Here is a 20,885-nt window from a genome sequence, read left to right on the forward strand (position 1 = left end):
CAATTCAGAACACCCTGGTAATCGATAAACTCGCATTTGAACGGGATAAAGGCAAAAGAAGTGTTGTATGCGCTTCTATTCCAAAACGATGGTAATACGAGGTCTCGGAGTGAATATTTAATTGACCTGGAAATCACAGATGGCGCAGGGTGTCCCTTTGCAGTTAATTAGGGCCCCAGAAAGCATGAATCCAGAGGATTTTTGGAGGTTTACTTCAATTTCTTTATAATTATTGTACGAAAACGATAGGTGGAGTATGCCAATTGGTACAATACCCAATATAATTCGACACAGCTGTCAATCTAAAAACGAACGTCGGCAACGTATGCATTTAGAAAAATCTTCTTTATCGACGTCGATCAAGTTCCTCGACGTGTTTCACTTCACCTTAAGCGAATTCGAGACGACCGCCCGCGAGAACGCAAGACGGTCCAGGAAGATTTCCAGCGACCTACGACGCGGACCTTTTTACGCACGAAACCCGTATTCTTCCTTCGCGCGTTCTCGGACCGTTAAACCGGATAAATTGCGCAGCACGGGTTCAGAAGTCTTTACGCTCGTGCGTACGGCTTTCAAGAATTCGAGTATTTACGTACTCGTTCCGAGCCCCGGTACAATTAATCCCGCGTAGTTTACGTTCTCTTTCCTCCGAGAGTACGATTTTCCTACGGATAAGTCGGCTTAATCGAGTCGACTCGATATTGGCAGTGAGCGGCTTATCTCGAAAGTCCTCGAGGTCGACGATATCGCGGTTTTCACGGTGGAAAATCTCCGTCGAGGTGCTTTCGGTTAATTCTAACGATTAAACGGCGATTCGTTGGAAATTAACGCATTCCAGGACACCGAACGGTCGGCGGGTCCGTATCGCGCGAGTACTCGTTATGCTAATCGCGTAAATATCACCGGTTGCAAATTATGCGCCTCTACGTCGCCCTTCCCATATTAGTAGGCGATCGGCCGATAGGCGGGTCTCTCGTCTTGGCCGAGAAAACCGATTAGGAACGATTGCGAAACCGAGTCCCTCGGTCCTTTCCTTCGGGTCGAACCTGGTGGCACCTGGGGGAACCTGGGGGAACCGAGTAGAACCTCCCCCTGTAGCGGAATTCCGTTCGCCAAATTCGATAGCTACGTCGGGAGCCACCTCGCTCAAACGAGCCGAGAGGCGCGTGCCTCTTCTTACGTAACCCCTTACCTGCATCAGCGACATAACCTCTCCGGGCTTGGACTCGTCCGCGGACGCCCCTTGGCCCGGAGGTTCGCGACTCCGCCCGTCCGCGGCGCCGCCGCCGGGGCCGGCGCCGGTACACGCGGTCGCCTCCATCGAGGGCGATCCCCTCGCCGGTCCGGACGATTGTCCTCCCTCTCCCGATGCCGAGCGGACGTGCACCGTCGAGGTCGACCTCCTCGAGGTCCTCCGCACTCGCTACTGCCCTCGGCGGCGATTCGGGGCGCTCCTCCTCCCCTTCTTTCTTCGACGCTATTATTACTCTTCCTCGAACCGCCGGTACCCCCGAGAGGTCTCGGCTCTCCCTCGCTCCGATGGATCTCCAAGGTGCCGTCGGCCGCGTCGTCGCCGAGACGGAGACAAGCGTCGCGCAAACGAGGTGTTCGACACTGCCGGAAGAGCGGAGGACCGCGCCAGAGAAGGCGCCGCCCCCGGGAGGCCGCCAGGAGGCCGCGGAGACGCCGGTCGACGTCTCGAGGGAGCCAACGCCATCTGGCGGAGGCGAACCGACCGACGACTCGAGGGGTAACCCCCGTCCTCCGCGACGCTTTTCGGGTTATCGACGAGAGCCAAGGACGACGGAGCGCGTCTCGACGATTCGGGGGGGTTTTTGCCGAAGGACGACTCCACCGCGGACCTACGGACCGTGATTTAGATCTCGCCGCGCAGGTTTAGATAGTTAACACGTTCCCTGCCAGACCGTTTTTTGAAGACTTTCCGTTCAGGCCACGTGGAGCGTATACGCCCCACGATCAAATGAGCGCATCAGCAATAGTATTAAGATGCCCATAATTGACTGCATAATGAATTTTTAAAAAATTCTTCATTTTACAATGATAATACCAAATGGATTGAACGGAAAGTTCAGCGTGGGGCGCATACGCCCCCTGCGGCAGGGAACGTGTTAGTGAAGGGCGCTGGATGGCCGATGCGCGATGCGCCCGAGACCTGACTCCGTTTCGACGGAAATGTCCAGGGGAACCTCGCCCGGTCGCTTCGTTCGACGTCGTTTCCGCTATCGACCGAGCCAGGTGCTACTGCTCGATGTCGCCTACGACTCGCGCGGAGACGAGTTTAACGATCGACTTCCGGCGACGTCGATCAAACGGAGATCCGACGCAGTTGCGTAAGCGACGCGTCGGATGTGGTCCGTCACGCGAGGCGTCCTCCGCGGCGTCCCCGGACGAGTCGTCGCGAGGAAGCGATCCGAGCGTCGAAGCGACTCCGCGACTTCTCTGGAGCGAAAATCGAGGATTCCTTTTTTGGAGGAGATCTCTTCGGTTCGATCGCTCACCGAGCGCGAAAACGTCGTTCCTTCGTCCGCGGCGATTTTGCCCCGCGCGCTCCGATTCCGCGGATTTGGCGTCCGGTATTTCTCGGCCTGCAGAAAAACGGCTCGCGGCTGCAGAAGGAAGAAAAATGTCCCGAGACTCGGAGCCTCGTGGCCGGCGATTCCGAAAGTAACTAGATCACTCGCGCGGATTAGTTGCGCAAAGCGACTCGCGCACTCGCGTGCATTTAATTAGATACTTGCCGTAATATGCGAAGGCGTTACGCCGCCGATACGTGATAAAATGCTCGAAATGCTTGACTTTCGCGCGATTTTACGCGACGGGCGTCGAGTTAAATCGACGGGGCGTTTCGAATAATTTCCCGGTCCCGAGACTCGGCTACGCGAGTCGGCGAAAGCGATTCACCTTCGATATGCCGGTGCAAGGTATCGTTTTTGTCGGTGACAAGAAAGAGAAAAAAAAAGGAAAAAAAAATCCGTCGTCGACGTCGAGTCGAGGCCTACACGTGCGGCAGGTGAGCGATGAACTCTCGGTACCGATGCCGCGAGAAAACGCTCTTCAGCTGAACAAGCTACCGGGTTTGCAGAAAAATTTGACGAATCGACATGAGCCACCTTGGCGGATTTCGAGGGGACACCTGTATTTAGAATAATATTCGCAGACCTCGAAACCGATTCCGCGGTCTCGCGCTTCCGATCGAATTCCCGTTCGATCGACGTTCAATGTCAAATTCGCCCTCCTCGAGGCACTTCCTGCCGCTGTTTTTAAAACCGATCCGTCAGGTGGAACGATCGAATTGAATTTTTCGACAACTAGGTAAACGCTGCTTCGCTTGATATACGACCACGTGCATACATGCGCGAGGTCGTCTCATAATTTTTTCGGACGATTACCGCGTTACCGACGTAACCATTAAGATGCTCGATAAAGATACCGCGTCGTCGTATCTCTCAAGAGCGAAGGCTTGCCGGAGACTTTCGCAAGAGTATCGGCAATTTTTGGGTCCTCGAGGGTCAGGGCGTGGTTTCGATCGTTCTCGTCGATCTTCCAGCCTGGCTCTCGTTTTCTCTCGAGGGTACTCCAAGAAAGTAGCGGAAGCGTGCCCTCGGGATCGACGGAAATTCGATAAAATCGACCGAGGGAGGGCTTACGTCGTGCATCGCGCGATAGAAACCGAAAGTCCGACCGGTAAAAAGTAAAAACCGGGCCGGATGTGCCGGCAACTACCTGCCAAGTAATCGCAAGATGTACGCAGGGGAATTAATTCCCCGCTTTCTCGAGAAAGAATGCGCGGTCGAGTCCTTCTTAACGTCCTCTTTCAAAGCCCAGCCGTTTACGTCGTGTTTTACCTGCGGACAGCCGTCGATGTAACGATTATTTACGGTTATGGTTTATCGTTAAATTTACCGTACTCGCGTTGAACTCGTAACTCGAAGGGTTAATGCGGATCATACTTATAAGCTTGTAATTATATATTTAAGATCGGTGCGATGTTTTTTCTCCGTCTATCGCTCGTTAACGAGTACATTAAGACGGAGTACTTTCGCTGACTGAAATCCTGACATTCGCGGTCCTTCTGTTCGATGCGGTCCATCTTAAGGTGAAGTGAAACACGTCGAGGAACTAGATCGACGTCGATAAAGAAGATTTTTCTAAATACCAACGTTGTCGACGTTGGTTTTTATATTGACGGCTGGGTCGAATTATATTGGGTAATGCGCTAAGTAGCATACTTCACTTGTCGTTTTCGTACCATAATGATAAAAAAATCTAAGTAAAACTTCAGAAATCCTCTGGATTCATGCTTTCTGGGGCCCTAATTGGCTGAAGAGGGACCCCCTGCGCCATCTGTGATTTCCAGGTCAATTAAATTTTCACTCCGAGACCTCATATTGCCATCGTTTTGGCATAGAAGCGCATACAACACTTTTTTTGCCTTTATCTCGTTCAAATACGAGTTTATCGATTACCACAGTGTTCTAAATTCTCGTAAAATTGTCCTGACCCTTTCGATTCTCATATCGGAGCCTTCAATAATTGTATATTAATCGAAATATGAGAGCCGGACGCCATTTTGATTCTGGCCTGGGCTAAGTTAGAAAATTGTTTGAAAAAATCCAAATTTTTAATGTGTCAGGACAATTCTTAGATAATCACGAGTCACGTGTCAAAGTTCCGGATAGTTTGATCCAATACCCTTAAAAAAAAGTTTTATATTCGAATCAACTGATTTGAAGGGGGCTTCACTTCACCTTAACCCGACTACGATCTGCGACTTCGAGTTACCAACTCCCTGTGAATTTCAAATTTTTTTTCTTTTATAAAGAACGCCTAGACAATAAAGAAGCTAGTTGCCGTATACCTAATTTTTCTTTCCAGACATCGATCTTACGTGTCGGCGATACCTCGTCAAAGCATATATCCAAGTACCTATAGAGAATCTCGCTCATCGCGGTTACCCGCTACTAACATTGGCCGTTGCTTTGACGTAATTTTTCCGATATCGTAACGTTGCCCGTAATATTACGTCCAAGAGTAGGGCGTAACGTAAGAAATAATCGGGCTGCTTTCTTACGTTGCGCACTCGTTACCGCGCGTAACGTAACGCAACGTAATGGAACGGGATTCCTGTTCGGGCGAAGTCGACGATCGATGCTAATTTACTGGTTAAGCTTGGTTTACCGCCAGAAGAAGTATCGCTCGACTTCGATACACCTTTCGAATCGACACTTGAAAATACCCGCCACAACGGGCGGAGACTCGCGGTAAAGAAGCGATTCGCCGGTTTTATTTTTGCGAATGGATGGGCACGGTCGTAAGGACTATCCTCGGGAGTCCTTCCCGGTCCTTGGAATCGTTACACCTGGACGTGACCACGGATGGCCGAATTTTCTTTAGCTCCATGGGCTCGCAAGGAGTAATCGCCGCGCACGTGGTCGATCGGTTGCCGCGTTCTTGCTCAATGCAGGTTACGCCAGCGAGTACGCTTTAATTTTCGGAGCCGTCGGCCCAGCGTGAGAATTTCACCGTTTCGACAACTACGAGACCTTCTACGAGAGCGACTTTGAGGCTCGGAATAGGAACCTTTCCGCCAAAGACGTTTGCTTCGGGATTTCGAATCGATGCGCGCTATCGCGACGACATTGGTCACGTGGTTTAGCTGATCCTCGATACCGTTTACACCCGTTCGCGGACGCGTCGATACATCGTTCACCTCGTGTAAACTTTAATGCGGGTGTTACGCAGCCGGTTGAAAAAGAAAGGAAGGGGAAGGAATTAACCTCGCCGATCGATGGACGAGTGGCCAGAGAAGTGCCTCGAGTCTCGTTCCGGTTCTCCCTCGGACGGGTCCGGTTAGCGATCGAACACTTCCGCGATCGGCCGAATCCGCTGCGGGGCCGGTCGGCCGGAGCTACTCTCCACGTAGGTAAAAAATCGACCGATAAAAGGCAACCGGTCGACCTTCGGTATAGTCCGTGCCAGAGACCGGCTGGGTGCACCGTTGCCAACTTTCACGTATCATAATACACAGAGAAAGAATGCGGTTTCCCTTTCAAATTACAAAATACACAGTGCGCACGCGCACTCCGCTCCGCAACACTTCCTCCAGCCGGTGGAGGGTTTTTTCGACTTTGGGCGCCACTCGAGCGACTCGCCTCCGTACTCGAACCGGTGGTTACCCGCGGCTCGACGATTTCCTTTATGCGCGGCCCTCGTCTTTCCCGAGTCCTTCCAACCGTTAACCGCCGTTGAGCGCGATCGAGTCCGCATGAATAATAATATATCCGCCGTCGCCGCGGGGGGTTCGTTTTTTTTTCCCGATAGGTTCCCTCGAATTCGGACGGCGCTCGTCCGCTCGGCATCTCCTCGCGTTTCCTTCGCGCGTTCCTTAAGGTGATGTGAAACCCCCTTCAAATCAGTTGATTCGAATACAACACTTTTTTTTAAGGGTATTGGATCAAACTATCCGAAACTTTGACAGGTGACTCGTGATTATCCAAGAATTGTCCTGACACATTAAAAATTTCGATTTTTTCAAACAATTTTCTAACTTAGCCCCGACCAGAATCAAAATGGCGTCCAGCTCTGATATTTCGATCAATATACAATTATTGAAGGCTCCGATATGAGAATCGAAAGGGTCAGGACAACTTTACGAGAATTTAGAACACTGTGGTAATCGATAAACTCGTATTTGAACGGGATAAAGGCAAAAAAAGTGTTGTATGCGCTTCTATGCCAAAATGATGGGAATACGAGGTCTCGGAGTGAAAATTTAATTGACCTGGAAATCACAGATGGCGCAGAGGGTCCCTCTTCCGCCAATTAGGGCCCCAGAAAGCATGAATCCAGAGGATTTCTGAAGTTTTACTTAGATTTTTTTATCATTATGGTACAAAAACGACAAGTGAAGTATGCTATTTAGCGCATTACCCAATATAATTTGACCCAGCCGTCAATATAAAAACGAACGTCGGCAACGTTGGTATTTAGGAAAATCTTCTTTATCGACGTCGATCGAGTTCCTCGACGTGTTTCACTTCACCTTAAATCGGCGCGTATGGCGGATCGGGTCTTCCTCAAGGACCGATTAGGCGTTTACGCGGTGGAGTTCGAGTCGTCGCGAGATATCGGTACACCGAGTACATGCGAGATCCGACGCGCGAGCCTCGTTCGCGTTCTTGTTTACCGTATTGCCGTGCGAGCCGCATCCGTGTCAATGTCGCTTATCGTGCCGCTGCCCTCGATAAGGGAAAGCGTATCTCGGCGAACCCGCGACGAGGACAGGGGTGGCTATCGCGTTTCGACGCGACGCGCATACGGGTTTACCGACGCCGGTTACGCGAAGTCGGTACTTCGACCAAGGGTCGCCGAAAAAGTGGAGAACTTCGCGGACCAGCGAGAACACCACGACCCAGTTACTCGAGGAGTTCGCATGCGACCGCTGGACGTCTACAGGAGGAAGAAAAAGAGCGACTCCTCGGAGGAGCCGCTCGTTATTCGCATTCCCCTCCGACAACCGACTCGGTTCCTCGTCGACGTCGCGACGCGTCGATACGAGAGCTCGTTAGCCGCGCGATCGCGTCTGGCAAAGCAAGAACTCGCGGAGGATTTGCGTCGGAAAATGCAAACGCCTCGGAAGAACTCGAGGAGCGAGCGGAATTTGATCGGTCAATTCCGACGAAGGAGCGAAACGTCGCCGATTGGCCGCGATCGAGTCGAGAAAGTCCAGGAAGGAACCGTCCGGGTCAATTTGTAGCTGTACCCCTTCGCCGGGGGGATTTTAACGTACACTTTATTCCATGACTTTCCGCGTAACAAAAATGGATATGCAATGTCTCAACGGGATCTTGACATATCGACGAATTTCGAGATCCGGTTCGGGTGCCACCCTACTCGAATTCTTCCACGTGTTGGAATCCTTTTGCGAACGTCCTTCGCCGAGTCGCTGGAAGATTTGCGGCATCGGCGAGAGAGTAAATGTCGCGACGGATCCTTGGCTAGTCGAAACGAAATCCTGGGTACCGGATTCCACCTCGAGTGGTATCCTTCGCCATGTTCCATGGGAGATTGCCGGAGATAAGGTGGTTTCTTCGGGCCGATTAAGGCGAACCACGAGAGCGTCAATCGAGCGGTGCTCGGGATGGCTGGAACGGGTTTGGCCGATTCCTGCGAGCCGACGTCCTCAGGAGGCGTCAGTATTTCAGGACCTTTTTAATAGCTGCGAGACACCGCCACTTGTCCGGCACGTAAAAGGGTTCGAAGACGCAGGGGAACGGGGTATCCCATCCGGTGACTCGTTGAACGGGAGCCTCGAGGTACAGGAAGCACTCCTCCTGCGCGACAGAAGAACGGTCTCGTTAAGGTGAAGTGAAACATCCTTTAAATCAGTCGATTCGAATACAACACTTTTTTTTAAGGGTATTTGGCCAAACTCCAAAACTTTGACACATCACTCCTGATCAGCTAAGAATTGTCCTGACACGTTAAAAATTTGGATTTTTCAAAAAATTTTTTTAACTCCGTCCAGACCAGAACCAAAATGGCGTCGAGCTCTGATATTTCGATCAATATACAATTATCGAAGGCTCTGATATGAGAATCGAAAGGGTCAGGACAATTTTACGAGAATTTAGAACACTCTGGTAATCGATAAACTCGCATTTGAACGAGATAAAGGCAAAAAAAGCGTTGTATGCGCTTCTATGCTAAAACGATGGGAATACGAGGTCTCGGGGTGAAAATTTAATTGTCTTGGAAGTCACACATGGCGCAGGGGGTCCCTCTGCAGTCAATTAGGGCCCAGAAGGCACGAATCCAGAGGATTTCTGGAGTTTTACTTCGATTTCTTCATAATTATTGTACCAAAACGACAGGTGGAATATGCCATTTGGTACAATACACAATATAATTCGACACAGCTGTCAATATAAAAACGAACGTCGGCAACGTAGGCATTTAGAAAAATCGTTTTTATCGACGTTGATCAAGTTCCTCGACGTGTTTCACTTCACCTTAAGGCAAAGGGATCCAGGCGCCGGGAAATCTCTCCGCCTTTCCTGGGCACGCGCGTTCGGTCCGCGGTCGCTCGATCCAAAATCGATCTAGATCGAGGGACTTTTCCTCGGTTGAGGTAACCTAACCCCTGCCGAAAGGAGAATCGCTCGGGATACCGTTGCCGCCGATCGCGGCGAGCGATACTCGGAGTCGGTCGGAATCCGGGTCCGCAAAGTGCAGGCTCGGTTAGGAGTGAAATATTCGATCCATCGATCTTCACCGGCAAGGAGGCGAGTGATCGATAGGATGCCCCGAAGGACGCATTACGCACGCGTGCCTCGGGAGACGCAAGAGACTCAAGAGGTGACTCTCGAGGTACGTTCACCTGCACCGTCGCCGCGATCTCGCCTCCGAATCCCCCGGTGAGAGGAGCCTCGTGGGTGACGACCAATCGACCGGTCTTCTTCACGGACTGCAACAGGATTGACGGCATAGTTTAGCCAAGTGAACTATCAAATTGAACGTGATTTATGTTGCCCCAGATCCTGGCTGGTAATAACTATTTATGCGCTCCGGATCCGTTAAGTGCCGCGTCGGCGCGAGACGACGTTGCCCCGTGGATCGGAATTGCGAAATCCCGCCTGGCCGCGATCGGGACGCGATCGGGCAAAGTGGGAACGCGGGACGCGTTTCGGTTAGAGATCTGGGGACGCCCGGAGTCAAAGGAAAGGCCTCGGGAGACGTTACCTCGCAGACGGTCTCCAGGTCCCAGGGCAGCACGGAGACAAGGTCCACGACCTCGCAGGACGCGCCGAGCTCCTCTTGGGCAAGATCGGCCGCCTCTTGCAGTACGTGCACCTGAGTGCCCCAGCCTACGAGAGTCACGGCATCTCCTACGCGAAATCGATACAATCGTTTCACCTTGCATAACGGCCGTTACCCACCTCTCGCTTCGTAGTCGTCGTACGTGCACACGTCCCTACGCGTAGGTGGTCGTGATCGCGCTCGCGTCTACGCGCGCGTATCCTGTTCCAGGACCGGCACGTCGCCTCTCGAGGACTCGGAGATCGGGTAACCGAGGGATCGACCGATCGATCGATCGACCGACCAACCGACCGATCCATCGGACTCGATCCGAGGAATCTTCGGATCACCGAGTTTAGTCACTGACCTTTTCTCAGCACGTCGGCTCGACCGATGGCAGTTTTGTAATGACCGATCGGTACCTCGTCCACGGCCAAACGGTACAGAGCTTTCGGCTCGAAGATTATGCAAGGATCCGGTTCCTCCAAGCAACCGAGCAGAAGACCCTTCGCCTGAATCGGTCCACGTGGCACCACGACCTAAATATAAGAAGGATGTATCAAGGACTCGTCCGAGCGAGCGCCAAACCTTGCCGCGTCTCTCTCTTCCTTTCTTTTTCAAGTATACTTCTCGTCGAGTACCGTACGAACGCCTCTCAAAGTTCTTCGAATCGAAATGACGGAATACCGAACCGCATTCACGCAGAGACGAGACGAAGGAAAGCGAAAAAAGTTGTCGGCATTGGGAGAGGATTCGAAATTTTCCCTCCTGTGGCGATAGTCACGCCATGCCGCCGTCGACATCTGGCGGACACCGCGGGCACTACGTCGAGGTTGGTCGACGCGTAGGTATTCGGATCAAGACGATACCGACCTTGAGTCCCGGCGTGTGGGCAAAGTAGGCTTCCGGGCTCTGCGAGTGATAGAGCCCGCCATGACCGACTGCTGCACATGGGGCACGAATCGTCAGCTTTCCGCAATCAAACATTCCCCCACTTCGGTACCTCACCTTGGCAGCCTCGTTCACCAACTGTCGGCAAAGTAGTCGCACCGACGGTAAATTTTGAAAATTTCTAAGCAACCCGCTCACTTGCGATATCCGCGTAATATCAATAAAGGTAATAAATTATGAGTCGGAGTACCTGATCGAATGCAGGAAATATGTAGTCCGCGAACTGTATTTCCGCGATAGCGGTTGCCCCGGCATTAGCCAAGCCGATTCCAAAACCGGCGATGCCTTGCTCGGAAATTGGCGTGTTGAATACGCGATCGGCTCCGAATCGTTCTCGCAAGCCCATCGAACATCGAAAAACTCCCCCAAAGGCGACATCCTCTCCGAAAATCACTATAAAATCGTCGAAGGATTTTTTTTATGCAATAAATTAAACGTTGAGTATTTTTGAATTTGAATCGCGTTAGGTCGATCAGTACTTATTTACCTGCGGATGGATCTCTCTCCAAGGCAATTCCAAGACCACTGTTTATTGCTTGAAACATGTTCAATTTTTCGGTCTTCCCTAAAAATGGGAAATTAAAAACGAACCTCGATTATTACATCTCGTAAGGCGTATTAATAACAAACGCGCGACACGGTACGCTTTCTAAGGAGTTCCTAGAACATTGATACTATGTCTTGTTCGTGGTTAAGAGAGCTCTACCCGTGATTGCGAATATCGTCAATTAAAAAATTTTAACTCGATACCCGCGACTGGCACACGACGCGATGAACTTTCGCAAGATCGATATGTAATCTTGACAATTACCAGCGTTTTCCGTTTTGGGGTCGGGGCGATACGTAAAGTGTAGCTCTCTGATATCATTTTTCGTCTGGGATGAAATTAACGGACAAAGTAGCTCAACGCGACCACTTCGTATTCTGGAATACAACCGGCTGAGTACCATGTCGAATGAGTTCTGATCGCGAAGAAACGGCGACGACTGACCGGCATTCGTTCGACAGTATTCCCCTTCCTCGATTAACATACAATATCACTTCCTTAATATATGTACAATTTTATAACCCCGTGATACCAGCTGTCGAGAGTGTTGGTTCGATCTGATACCGTCGGTGAATTTCGTCACACGTATTTACAATGGTAGATATCAATTCCAAGGAGTGGAGGGGAACTAAGTAATACGCGATATCATGTTTAGGAACATTTCTCACAGCAGCCGAGTTGATGTCGTCATTGAATAATTTCTGGGATATTATAGTGTAACGTGTATATTCTGAATCGCTAATGATTAACGATCTTCAGTGATCGTTGTTGGGCGTTTTTGGATACGGCAGTTTTTTTCGTTTAACTGATAGAACGGTGCATTTATGTAGACACGTTGAAAATAATGGCACATTATACTGAATGGGATGAATAATTGATAATTCGAGAACGAGGGTCTACCTTTGCTGTTACCCTTGCCCTGCTCGCGTCGGCTATATCGAGTGTCAGGTGTAGTTCGCCGTTGCCATGGATACCTGTGTGTGGCGTCCCTGGCAAGCGACCTGTCAGTGTTAAACTGGCGACGGCGTCGGCGACACGACCAGAAGTTCAAATTAAGCCGTTCTAAGGATCATATTTCTGAAAATGGTGCAAATCAATTGGGAAAGGATACTGGCTATAAGGCCGGCGCAATTGTCCGATGAAGAAATAGAGGATTTATTTCCCATGGTGGTTCGCTGCAACGTGGACGATGTAGACGATGCATACAACTTGAAAGTTCTTATGAAACTATCTCAAGAAATGTTACAGCACAAGGATAATCAGGTAATCCACCCTTGTAAAGATTGCAGAGACTTTTCTTTTTTTTTTATATATTTTCTACTCAAGTTACATCCGCCGCCGTTTTGTGACAGGTTGAATCGTTGCTGTTAGAATGCGACGAATTGAAAGAGAAACTGTCCAGCGTGTCTCCCCAATTGCCGAAGAATTCGATGAAAGGTAAGTAATCCTACTCCATTATAGAACAATTGAAAAAAGTACAATATCAGTTGAAATAACTTAATTCTTATGATTTAGAGCAATTGGCCTCGGATTTCGTAAACGAAGATAGCATGTACAACGAGGTAAAACAGTATTTTCATACAGATATTCTTCCTCTATCTGAATGAGTATTTTATTAATGTACTAATATTTTTAGCGAGTTCCTCAACCAGTGAACCCCAATTATGAAGATCTGTTGTTGGAAAGAAATGATAAAATTAAAACGCTTATATCTGAACTCGAGGTAAGTACATCTTACATTTCCAACAAACATATTTTGGCGCTGCAAGTAACGATTTGTAGTACCCGTTTATTGCTTAGGAATTGGAAGATGAAAATGTCGCTTTGAAAGAGAAGTTAAGAGTATTCAAAAATGAAATGGAAGACGCTACAAAAAACATGAACGAGGTGGCCGAGAAGTTAAGCACTCTACAGAATGAAAACGTGGAGTATAAAGGTGTAATTCATGACAAACATTTTTTTTTGTAAGCAGTAAATCACAAATTTAAAATTTGGTACATTCGATCTTCAATTTTAGAAAATATAACTCATCTTGAACGCCAGAATGCAGCACTCGTTTCCCAGGTCGAAGACTTGGCGAATCAACAATCGTATAGGGACAAAGTCATTGATGATTTTGGAACCGCGATTGATGCCAGAATTGCTGAATGGAAGGTATTCTTGTTAATTGTTATTCCTTAAATATGGGAAAGACGTTAGGTGTACTTTATGTTTCAGAGTCTGTTAGATGAGAAAGATGCGGAAATATCGCGTCTAAAGGAAGATTTGGCCCAATCTTCTGTTCATTCCCATACGTTCATTAACGAGCAAAATTCTTCTGAGATTGTACAATTGAACGAAGAGATACAGCTCAAAGATGCTACAATTGAAGAATTGCGTGGGAAACTTTCAGAAGCTGTTGATGAATTGAACGAAAGTGCGGCAGTCATTGAAAAGTTTAAAACTAGTGCCAAAAACGGAAAGCAAAAAGAACACCGGGAATTGCTAAAAAAACTGCAGGATGCGTATGAAGAAATATCGAATTTGAAACAGTTATGGAAGCATGCGGACGATGATGCTAAGCTTAAGAGTAAAGAAGTATGGTATTCGAACACCTTAATCATTTTCGAATAACGTCTTTAGAAAATCTTATATAATTAATGTTCTACAGCTTTGCGAATCTCTAGCCATTTTAAAAAAATATGAAAATAAGCACCACAGCTTGAAAGAAGCGATGGACGAGGTCAAAGACTTAAGGGAAGAGCTTGATCGAAAACGTAATCACATAGAAGATCTTGTACAAGTCATTAATAAATTAGAGGCGTTAAATTCATATCAAGAGACGGAAATAACGGCTCTTAGGTAAGCGTGCCAAGAAATTATTGATTTATAATTTTTTTTAATTATCGGTGTAATATATAAAAAAAATTGAAATTACAGAGAAAAACTAGGAATTTCGGAAAACGAAGAGATTAGTACCGACGTTGTTCTTGCAAAACGCAAGGAGCAAGCGAGGGAAACCGAGGAATTGAAACGATTGAATAGGTTATTAATGAAAGAAAATCTTGAAACGAAAGCCGAGGTACTTTGGTTTTATCTACTCATACATAAATTGCATTTTCAAACGGCAGAATGAGAATCTACTTAATATTACTTTGTAATTTATCTCAGAGGTTACTTCATTTTTATTTTTAGTTACGGACAGTAAGATTCAAATTTAACAAATTGACAGAGAAGTCGAAGGAGCCAGCGGAAGGCATGATTAACGACAAGAGCCAAAGCCGTATGACCAAAATGTCTGAAATGTCTGAATCTGACTACAGTTGGGTCGCCGAACAGGACAAGATGTCTCTACGTCACATGTCTGAAATTGACGAAATCAAAGGAAACGTTAGAATCGTTATAGAAGAGAACGAAGCTCTAAGGAGAGGAATGCAGGAGATTTTGGACAGCATACACGATCAAGATGGTGCATTTTATTCGTTGAAAAAATATGGAAACCATCAAGAAGGGGATGCTTTTTTTAACTGCCACATCATTTTTCAGGGAAGGGCACCGTAGAAATTCAATCCGATACATTGGAGAGGTTGTTGGAAGCATTGGATGTGAGGCACGTAGCTGGATGGTATCATCCAGCGATGAGACTTCAAAGTCGGCTGAACGTCATACAAGGCAGTAACGCCGAACTCAGGGTTCAGCTCAAACAAATAAGGTATAAATTATTATTAAATTTAGATTTCGTCCGATCGTAAATTAGGAGACCAATATTTGTATCATTTTTATTTCCAGTCTGTCGATTGTATCGATAATTAGTACGTATACTGTCTAGAATAACACGTACCTAAATCGTTTGTACAGAAAGGAGTTGAAGAGGAAGGATGACACTCTTCGACGCCTGGTAGTGGATAACGTCGACAAGGAGAAATCCGATTCGGAAAAATCTGAAATCGAAGACACGAGCATTTTTATTTCGGAGTTGAGGAAGTCCGAAGAAACGCGTCGCCAGGAGACTGAGGAGTTCCAGAAAGAAAAGAGTACGCTGCTCCAGGAGAGGACCCAATTGGAAGATAGAATCGCTCAATTAAGCGCTAGACTAGAGGAATACGACAAAAGTTGGCAGCTATTCGAGTTGAGCGAAGACGGCGGTAAAAAGGCTTTCGTTGAAAGCAGCAAAGCGCTCGCCGAAGCTGTTGCGGAGAAAGTCGCTGTAACTAGAAAACACAAGATGTTAGAGGAGCTCCTTGGCAAGGAATCGGTAAAGCTCTATCGCGTGCAAAAGGAAGCGGTGGCAAGGGAGTCGAACCTGCGAAAAATTTTGGCAGACACCAATAAACGAGGTAAAATTTTGGAAACCGAAATTGCGACTCTCAGGAGCAATCTAAACAATTCCGTCAGTACTTTGCAGTATAACGAGTTGAAGGAAAAGTACGAGGAGACTTCCCTGAGATTGCGCATGAACATTGAGAACCAATTGGCTATAAAAGACTCCGAAGAGGTTCGATTTTTAAGAACCGAGTTGGAATTGGTGAAAGGAGAGAATGAACAGTTGGTGGAGAGCCTGCAGAAACGTATCTCCGAATCGGACGAGGACGATCCGAAGCAGAAGTTGAATCAGTTGAAGTCGAAGGAGCTCATAGAGAGACAACGAGCAAACCATATGACGAAACTTCATGAGATTTCGCAGAGCCAGCTAGCTAAATGCGAGGCCAACTTGGAAGAGACTGCGAGAATCAATTCCGAATTGCGAGAACAGTTGATCCAACTGCACAATAAATTATCAAAGTATGTAAACACCTCTCGGCAATCTCCTCCCCCAGATGACAGATTTCTCGAATTGGAGGAGCGCGTAAACGTCCTACAAACGGAGAACGAACATTTGCAAAAGACTGTCGATATCTCTCGGGACGAAGCTCAGATGCATTACACGCTGAATTCATTGAAAACTCTGGAAGTGGACAATCTCAGACATCAGATATTAGATCTACAGGCAATCAGCGAAGACAAGGAGACTATTGCCAAGTTGGGGTTCGAGTTGACCAACTGCAAAGCGTCGGAGATCGAATTGAACAAACGCAAAGCCCAGCTCGAGAACGAAACTATTCAACAACAAGAGGAATTGCACGTTTTGAAAAAGGATCTCGACGAGCTTCGAAATCGAGTGATCGAGTGCAAGAAGCAGTGCGATATTCGCTGCAGGTGACTCTTATCTCATTAGATTTACGTTTCAATATCACTGAGGGAATACGATTGCATGATTTCATGAGTCGGCGGTATTATTTATACACGTTACAAAAGTAAATACTGTAATAAGTTATTATTTATTTTTTTTTTTACAGAACCTATTTAGATGTAATAGACTTCTTGCAGCGGCAATATGCCGGCTCTACGTCGACCTCCGCATTAGAAAGATTCGATTCCGCGCAGAAACAATTAGCGAGGAATCGAATGGAATTGGAGGAGCAATTAAAGAAAGCGAAAGAAACCAGCGACCGTGCAAAACTCCAACAAGACGAGTTGACCAATCGGCTCCAAATAGTTGAGCAACTTAAGGCCATTCTGGAGGAACAAATAGGTGGTTCAAACGTTCAAGACATATTGAATCGTTTTTCTGAGAATTCCCAACAAACCATCAGTGTAAGTTTCTACGTCAACCTTCCTATCGAAGTATGCACGGATAATTTCACTGAAATATTTTTTAATTAGGATTTCAGATACAAGAGACGAATAGCACAGCTGGAATACGAACTCGAAATCAACAACGGTAAATTGGAAGCCTGTGAATCAACCATATCCATTATGGAGCTCGAAATGATGGAAATGCAAAAAATTTGGGGTAGAAAGTCCGAGCCTTCTTCGGAACGAATTATATCTCAAGAATCGAAAGAAGTGCAGTCACAGGATGCTGCTACCGCCGAACAAAAGACTGTATCTACGCAAATTGAAATAAAAAACTTTTCAATTGCGGTACAAACCGAGACTTTGTCCCTTTCGACGGAGGTAAAGGACGCCGCGATAAAAAAATCCGATGCGTGTCTTCCAAATGAAAGTAAAATTATCGATGACAGGAAGGAAGAAAAGGCTCTCAGGGAAGGCCCACAAGACGTGACGATTTCTACTCGTAGTAAAAAAGCCAACGTTATTCTCAATGCTGACAATGAAGTTAATTTAAATGAAGCCCCTTTAAGTAACCTGCATGAGCAATTTAGGCAGGCTTTGAACCTTGCGTCGGAGCGATCGGCGACGATCATAAAATATGAATCACAAATCGTTGAATATCAAGCAAGGATATCTGTTCTCAATAAAACAATCGAGGAGAAAGACTTACAGGTTGCTCAACGAGACAAGATCATCGAGCGAGTAAACAGAGATTCCAGCAATATTCCAATGGATAGTACAGACAAAATAGCCCTTAAGTCCACTGTCAACAGCTTGCAGCAGATTCTTACTCAAAAAGAGGAAACCATTACAAGGTACCAGAATTTATTGAAAGAAGATAGAGACGAGCATAGCAAAGCTGCTGCTCGTTTCCAGGAAGAAATAAAATCTTTGCACGAGAGAATCTTGAGAATGGAAAACGACGCCGAAGTCAAGTTAGTAAAATTATTACCGTAATTTAACGATGTTATCGGTCGTTAGAAAACACTTTGTTCTAGGTCTAAAAATGAGCGCGATCGAACGGAGTCCGTTGACGAAGAGAGGAAATTCGAGATGTCGAGGAGAGATCTTAACAGACATTTAGACCTGGAGGAAGAGGCAGCGAAACTTCGGGAAAAGGTTTTGACCCTAGAGGCGGATTTAAATATTACCGAGGAATTGAGCGAAAGGTGGCATCGTTTAGCCGAGGAAAGACTGAAGCACATGGACCACATGAGGGATCGGTAAATAATCTTCAGAAATTATTTCGTGCCTACGTTTAACGTAATTCCATTTCAATCGTTGCGTTCTTGCAGACTCGAGGAGTATCACAAAAAAGAAATAGAGAGCTATAGAGCCGAACTCGATAAATGGCAAGCAGAGGCTGATAGCTTGAGACAACAACTTTCCGAGAATCGAATGCAATTGACGAAAGGAAACATTTCATTGGCTAAAGAATTACAGGAGAGGGACAATAAAATTCACGAGCTTAGTATGACACATCAACAGTTACAGGTAAATTTAGGATACCTTAATTTTTAAAGCGAAAGAACCAATCTGTCGGTTTCAAAGTAAATTTTAATAACTGCTATGGAATTTATGTTCCTGATATATGTAGAATGAACTGAAGATAACGAAGGAGATTAGTCTCTCGCAAAAAGCTGATGCCCATGAATCGCGAGAATATCGCGTGCAGGAGATGGCTCACAATATCAGCAGAGATCAAACTAATCACATGCAATCGCAATTAGATATTTTACGCCGACAACTCCAAGCCATGATGGAGAAAGAAAAAATTTATAAAAGCCAGATAGTCGATATGAAGCAGCAGCTTAGTCGAAGGTATCGTTTTGTTTTTTTTCTCTCCTTTCCATCAGCATTTAAATACAGTTTCCGGGGAGATTCGGTACATCGTTCAATCATTTTAGATACATGGCAGTAAAGACACAGGAGAAGAAAGCATCCCAACGGGAAACGCAACTTGACCGTAAGGTGAAGACTCTGGAAGAAGAATTACACAAAGCTCGGGCACAATTGGAGAGGGAGTATCATGTTCACGAAGCGAAGAAAGCTAAAGTATACAGTCATTCATTGGCACTAGAGTACAAGAATTTAAAAACGTCTAAATATCATTAACAAGAGAAAGAACAATAGAAACCTATACTATCCACCATATATAATCCCTGAAGCTTCCACCCTCACTAAGTTATATTGAATAGTCGAATTATCTACACAGACTGCGGAAGAACTGGCGCTGTGGGACAAGCAGAAAAAGTGGCAGCAAACGGCGGAAAAATTGAAGGAAAAATTGAAGGAAAAGACGGAGGAGGGCAAAAGGTTACAAACGACTTGCGATAAGCTACGATCCGTGATCTCGTGCATGGATCGAGAAAAATGGTACTTGAAAAGTAAATTGAGGGTCGAAAATGGAACCGTATCCGGAGGCTTGTCGTCAAGACCCGTCTCCGATTTTCAGTTTAACGTAATAGAAAACTTGCAAGTCGAATGCGAGACTCTGAGGGAGCGAGTGAAGCAACTCACGGACAGGCTGGAAAATGAAGAAAATTCCCAACTTATTCGGAAAATAGAAGAACAAAGAAGACGCATCGCGGCGCTAGAAACCCTGGTCGAGGTGTGAGATTTTTTTACGATTTAAAGAAAAATTTTTCATCTACGAATCGTCCGTATTTTAGGGAAATTCCTACGTGGTCGACCGATTGGAAAAATTGGAGGCCGCGAAAGAACATCTGCAAAGGACGAACATTAAACTGGAGAGTGAAAACTTTGAGTTGAAACTCGAAATCGAAAAACTGAACCTCGACACTCCGAGGCTCCGGGAAAAGATCGAGCACCTGGAAAAGTACGTTTCCCGTTACTTCGGTTAAAAAAATCCATCATTAATTATGTTTTGTTATGCTCTATCGTGATTTTTCGACTTGATAACGTTTTTCCCGTTGCTCTTCCAAGATACGTGGAGCTGCTGAAAGTAGAGAAATCCTCGGACTCGTCGCCTCGATCTCTCGACAGAGAGTCGCACGAACAGGGCTCCAAAAAATCTCTTTTAGAATTGGAGAAGACCGTCTTCATCTTGAAACGAGTAGTGGAAAGACTTCAGGCAGAAAACAAAAGATTGCGCGTCAACTCAAAGCACTGCCATTGTTCTGCGACTTCTGTGAGTCTACTTATAGATTTGTACATTTTTCGTGAATTTCGTATCGACGTTTCTTTCATTTTAGGCAAGGCCACGTTCCGATGGATTGGAGGTATCTCAGGAACTTTACAAAAAGGCAAAACAGCGTGTAGTGGCTTTAGAAACTGATTTACAGCTCGCTGAACAAAGAATAGCAATGTTAGAAAATGCTCGTAAAGAAGACGACAGTACCGGAGAAGTTAATTTACTGAAGCAGCAATTGGCTCACAAATCCGAGTTGCTGGATAAAGTGAAGCAGTTGTTGACGAGAGCAGCCGTCAATGAAAAAGCGCTACGTCAAAAAGTAAGTACGATGATTAGAAGAAAACGAATATTGTGTCTAATATATTCGCTAAACGGTTTCAGGTACAACAGTTGGAAATGAAGCAGACGCTGAACACGATACCCGAATGTTTCGTGACACCTCCTCCTTTGGAATCAGACACTTTGTAAGATTTAATCAATGATGCTGCCACCGTGTATAATAATAAATATAATTAAAAGAACTGATACGAGGTTTTCTATGACGTGTACGTTGTTTTATTTCTATTTTTTTAATATTAGTATATCTTTCGAGAGTAGTATATGCAGAGATGAGTCATGATTTCCGAACTCACCTCCGGGATAACAAACATCCTTTAATATCGTTTAACGAAGGGAGGGGAAGTGGAAGTAGCGGAAGCGGATACCCGACTACTTACCGAAGAATTTTTTTGGGAATGAAACCGTTCGAGTGGGGGAAGCAAGTCGAATGAGGAAAAATTC

At 46.5% G+C, this 20,885-nt stretch overlaps 2 protein-coding genes across 4 annotated transcripts; one reads left to right on the forward strand and one right to left on the reverse strand.

Moving 5' to 3' along the window:
• Positions 1–6,865: 6,865 nt before the first annotated feature.
• On the reverse strand, positions 6,866–11,767 carry LOC105697720 (2-oxoisovalerate dehydrogenase subunit beta, mitochondrial). Of its 3 annotated transcripts, XM_012421318.2 has the most exons (8): positions 11,582–11,767; positions 11,258–11,335; positions 10,961–11,163; positions 10,693–10,848; positions 10,187–10,358; positions 9,763–9,908; positions 9,401–9,487; positions 6,866–8,354 (listed from the first exon to the last, which is right to left on the reverse strand). In XM_012421318.2, exons 1-8 carry the CDS (start codon positions 11,718–11,720, stop codon positions 8,214–8,216), a joined length of 1,122 nt encoding a protein of 373 aa, XP_012276741.1. In that variant the 5' UTR covers positions 11,721–11,767; the 3' UTR covers positions 6,866–8,213. The 3 variants fall into 3 exon arrangements, with proteins under 3 accessions (XP_012276741.1, XP_012276743.1, XP_012276742.1); XM_012421320.2 differs by lacking the exon at positions 9,763–9,908; XM_012421319.2 differs by lacking the exon at positions 9,401–9,487.
• Positions 11,768–12,400: 633 nt separating this feature from the next.
• Positions 12,401–20,630, forward strand: LOC105697719 (centrosomal protein of 290 kDa). The gene is made up of 23 exons (XM_012421317.2): positions 12,401–12,580; positions 12,670–12,754; positions 12,833–12,879; positions 12,954–13,040; positions 13,118–13,253; positions 13,335–13,471; positions 13,535–13,894; positions 13,968–14,158; positions 14,237–14,378; positions 14,492–14,765; positions 14,843–15,008; positions 15,155–16,492; positions 16,633–16,930; positions 17,000–17,886; positions 17,950–18,174; positions 18,247–18,445; positions 18,549–18,772; positions 18,859–19,006; positions 19,167–19,562; positions 19,624–19,790; positions 19,898–20,102; positions 20,167–20,424; positions 20,487–20,630. The coding sequence occupies exons 1-23, from the start codon at positions 12,401–12,403 to the stop codon at positions 20,571–20,573; spliced, it is 6,237 nt and encodes a 2,078-aa protein (XP_012276740.1). The 3' UTR covers positions 20,574–20,630.
• The last annotated feature ends 255 nt before the right edge of the window (positions 20,631–20,885 follow it).

Source organism: Orussus abietinus, unplaced genomic scaffold (assembly GCF_000612105.2).
Source record: "Orussus abietinus isolate OABI.00-Male unplaced genomic scaffold, Oabi_2.0 scaffold25, whole genome shotgun sequence".
NCBI classification, from domain to species: Eukaryota; Metazoa; Arthropoda; class Insecta; order Hymenoptera; family Orussidae; genus Orussus; species Orussus abietinus.

What these genes read in the sequence shown, in the direction of transcription:
- LOC105697720 (XM_012421318.2), bottom strand. Translation starts at nt 11,720, where the DNA reads ATGGTACTCAGCCGGTTGTATTCCAGAATACGAAGTGGTCGCGTTGAG. An exon ending in CCCCAAAACGGAAAACGCTG is followed by an intron (nt 11,336 to 11,581) that starts GTAATTGTCAAG and finishes TCCCATTTTTAG; the next exon opens with GGAAGACCGAAAAATTGAAC. An exon ending in TATTTCCTGCATTCGATCAG is followed by an intron (nt 10,849 to 10,960) that starts GTACTCCGACTC and finishes CTTTGCCGACAG; the next exon opens with TTGGTGAACGAGGCTGCCAA.
- LOC105697719 (XM_012421317.2), top strand. Translation starts at nt 12,401, where the DNA reads ATGGTGCAAATCAATTGGGAAAGGATACTGGCTATAAGGCCGGCGCAA. An exon ending in AAGATAGCATGTACAACGAG is followed by an intron (nt 12,880 to 12,953) that starts GTAAAACAGTAT and finishes TAATATTTTTAG; the next exon opens with CGAGTTCCTCAACCAGTGAA. An exon ending in ACGAAGCGAAGAAAGCTAAA is followed by an intron (nt 19,007 to 19,166) that starts GTATACAGTCAT and finishes TTATCTACACAG; the next exon opens with ACTGCGGAAGAACTGGCGCT.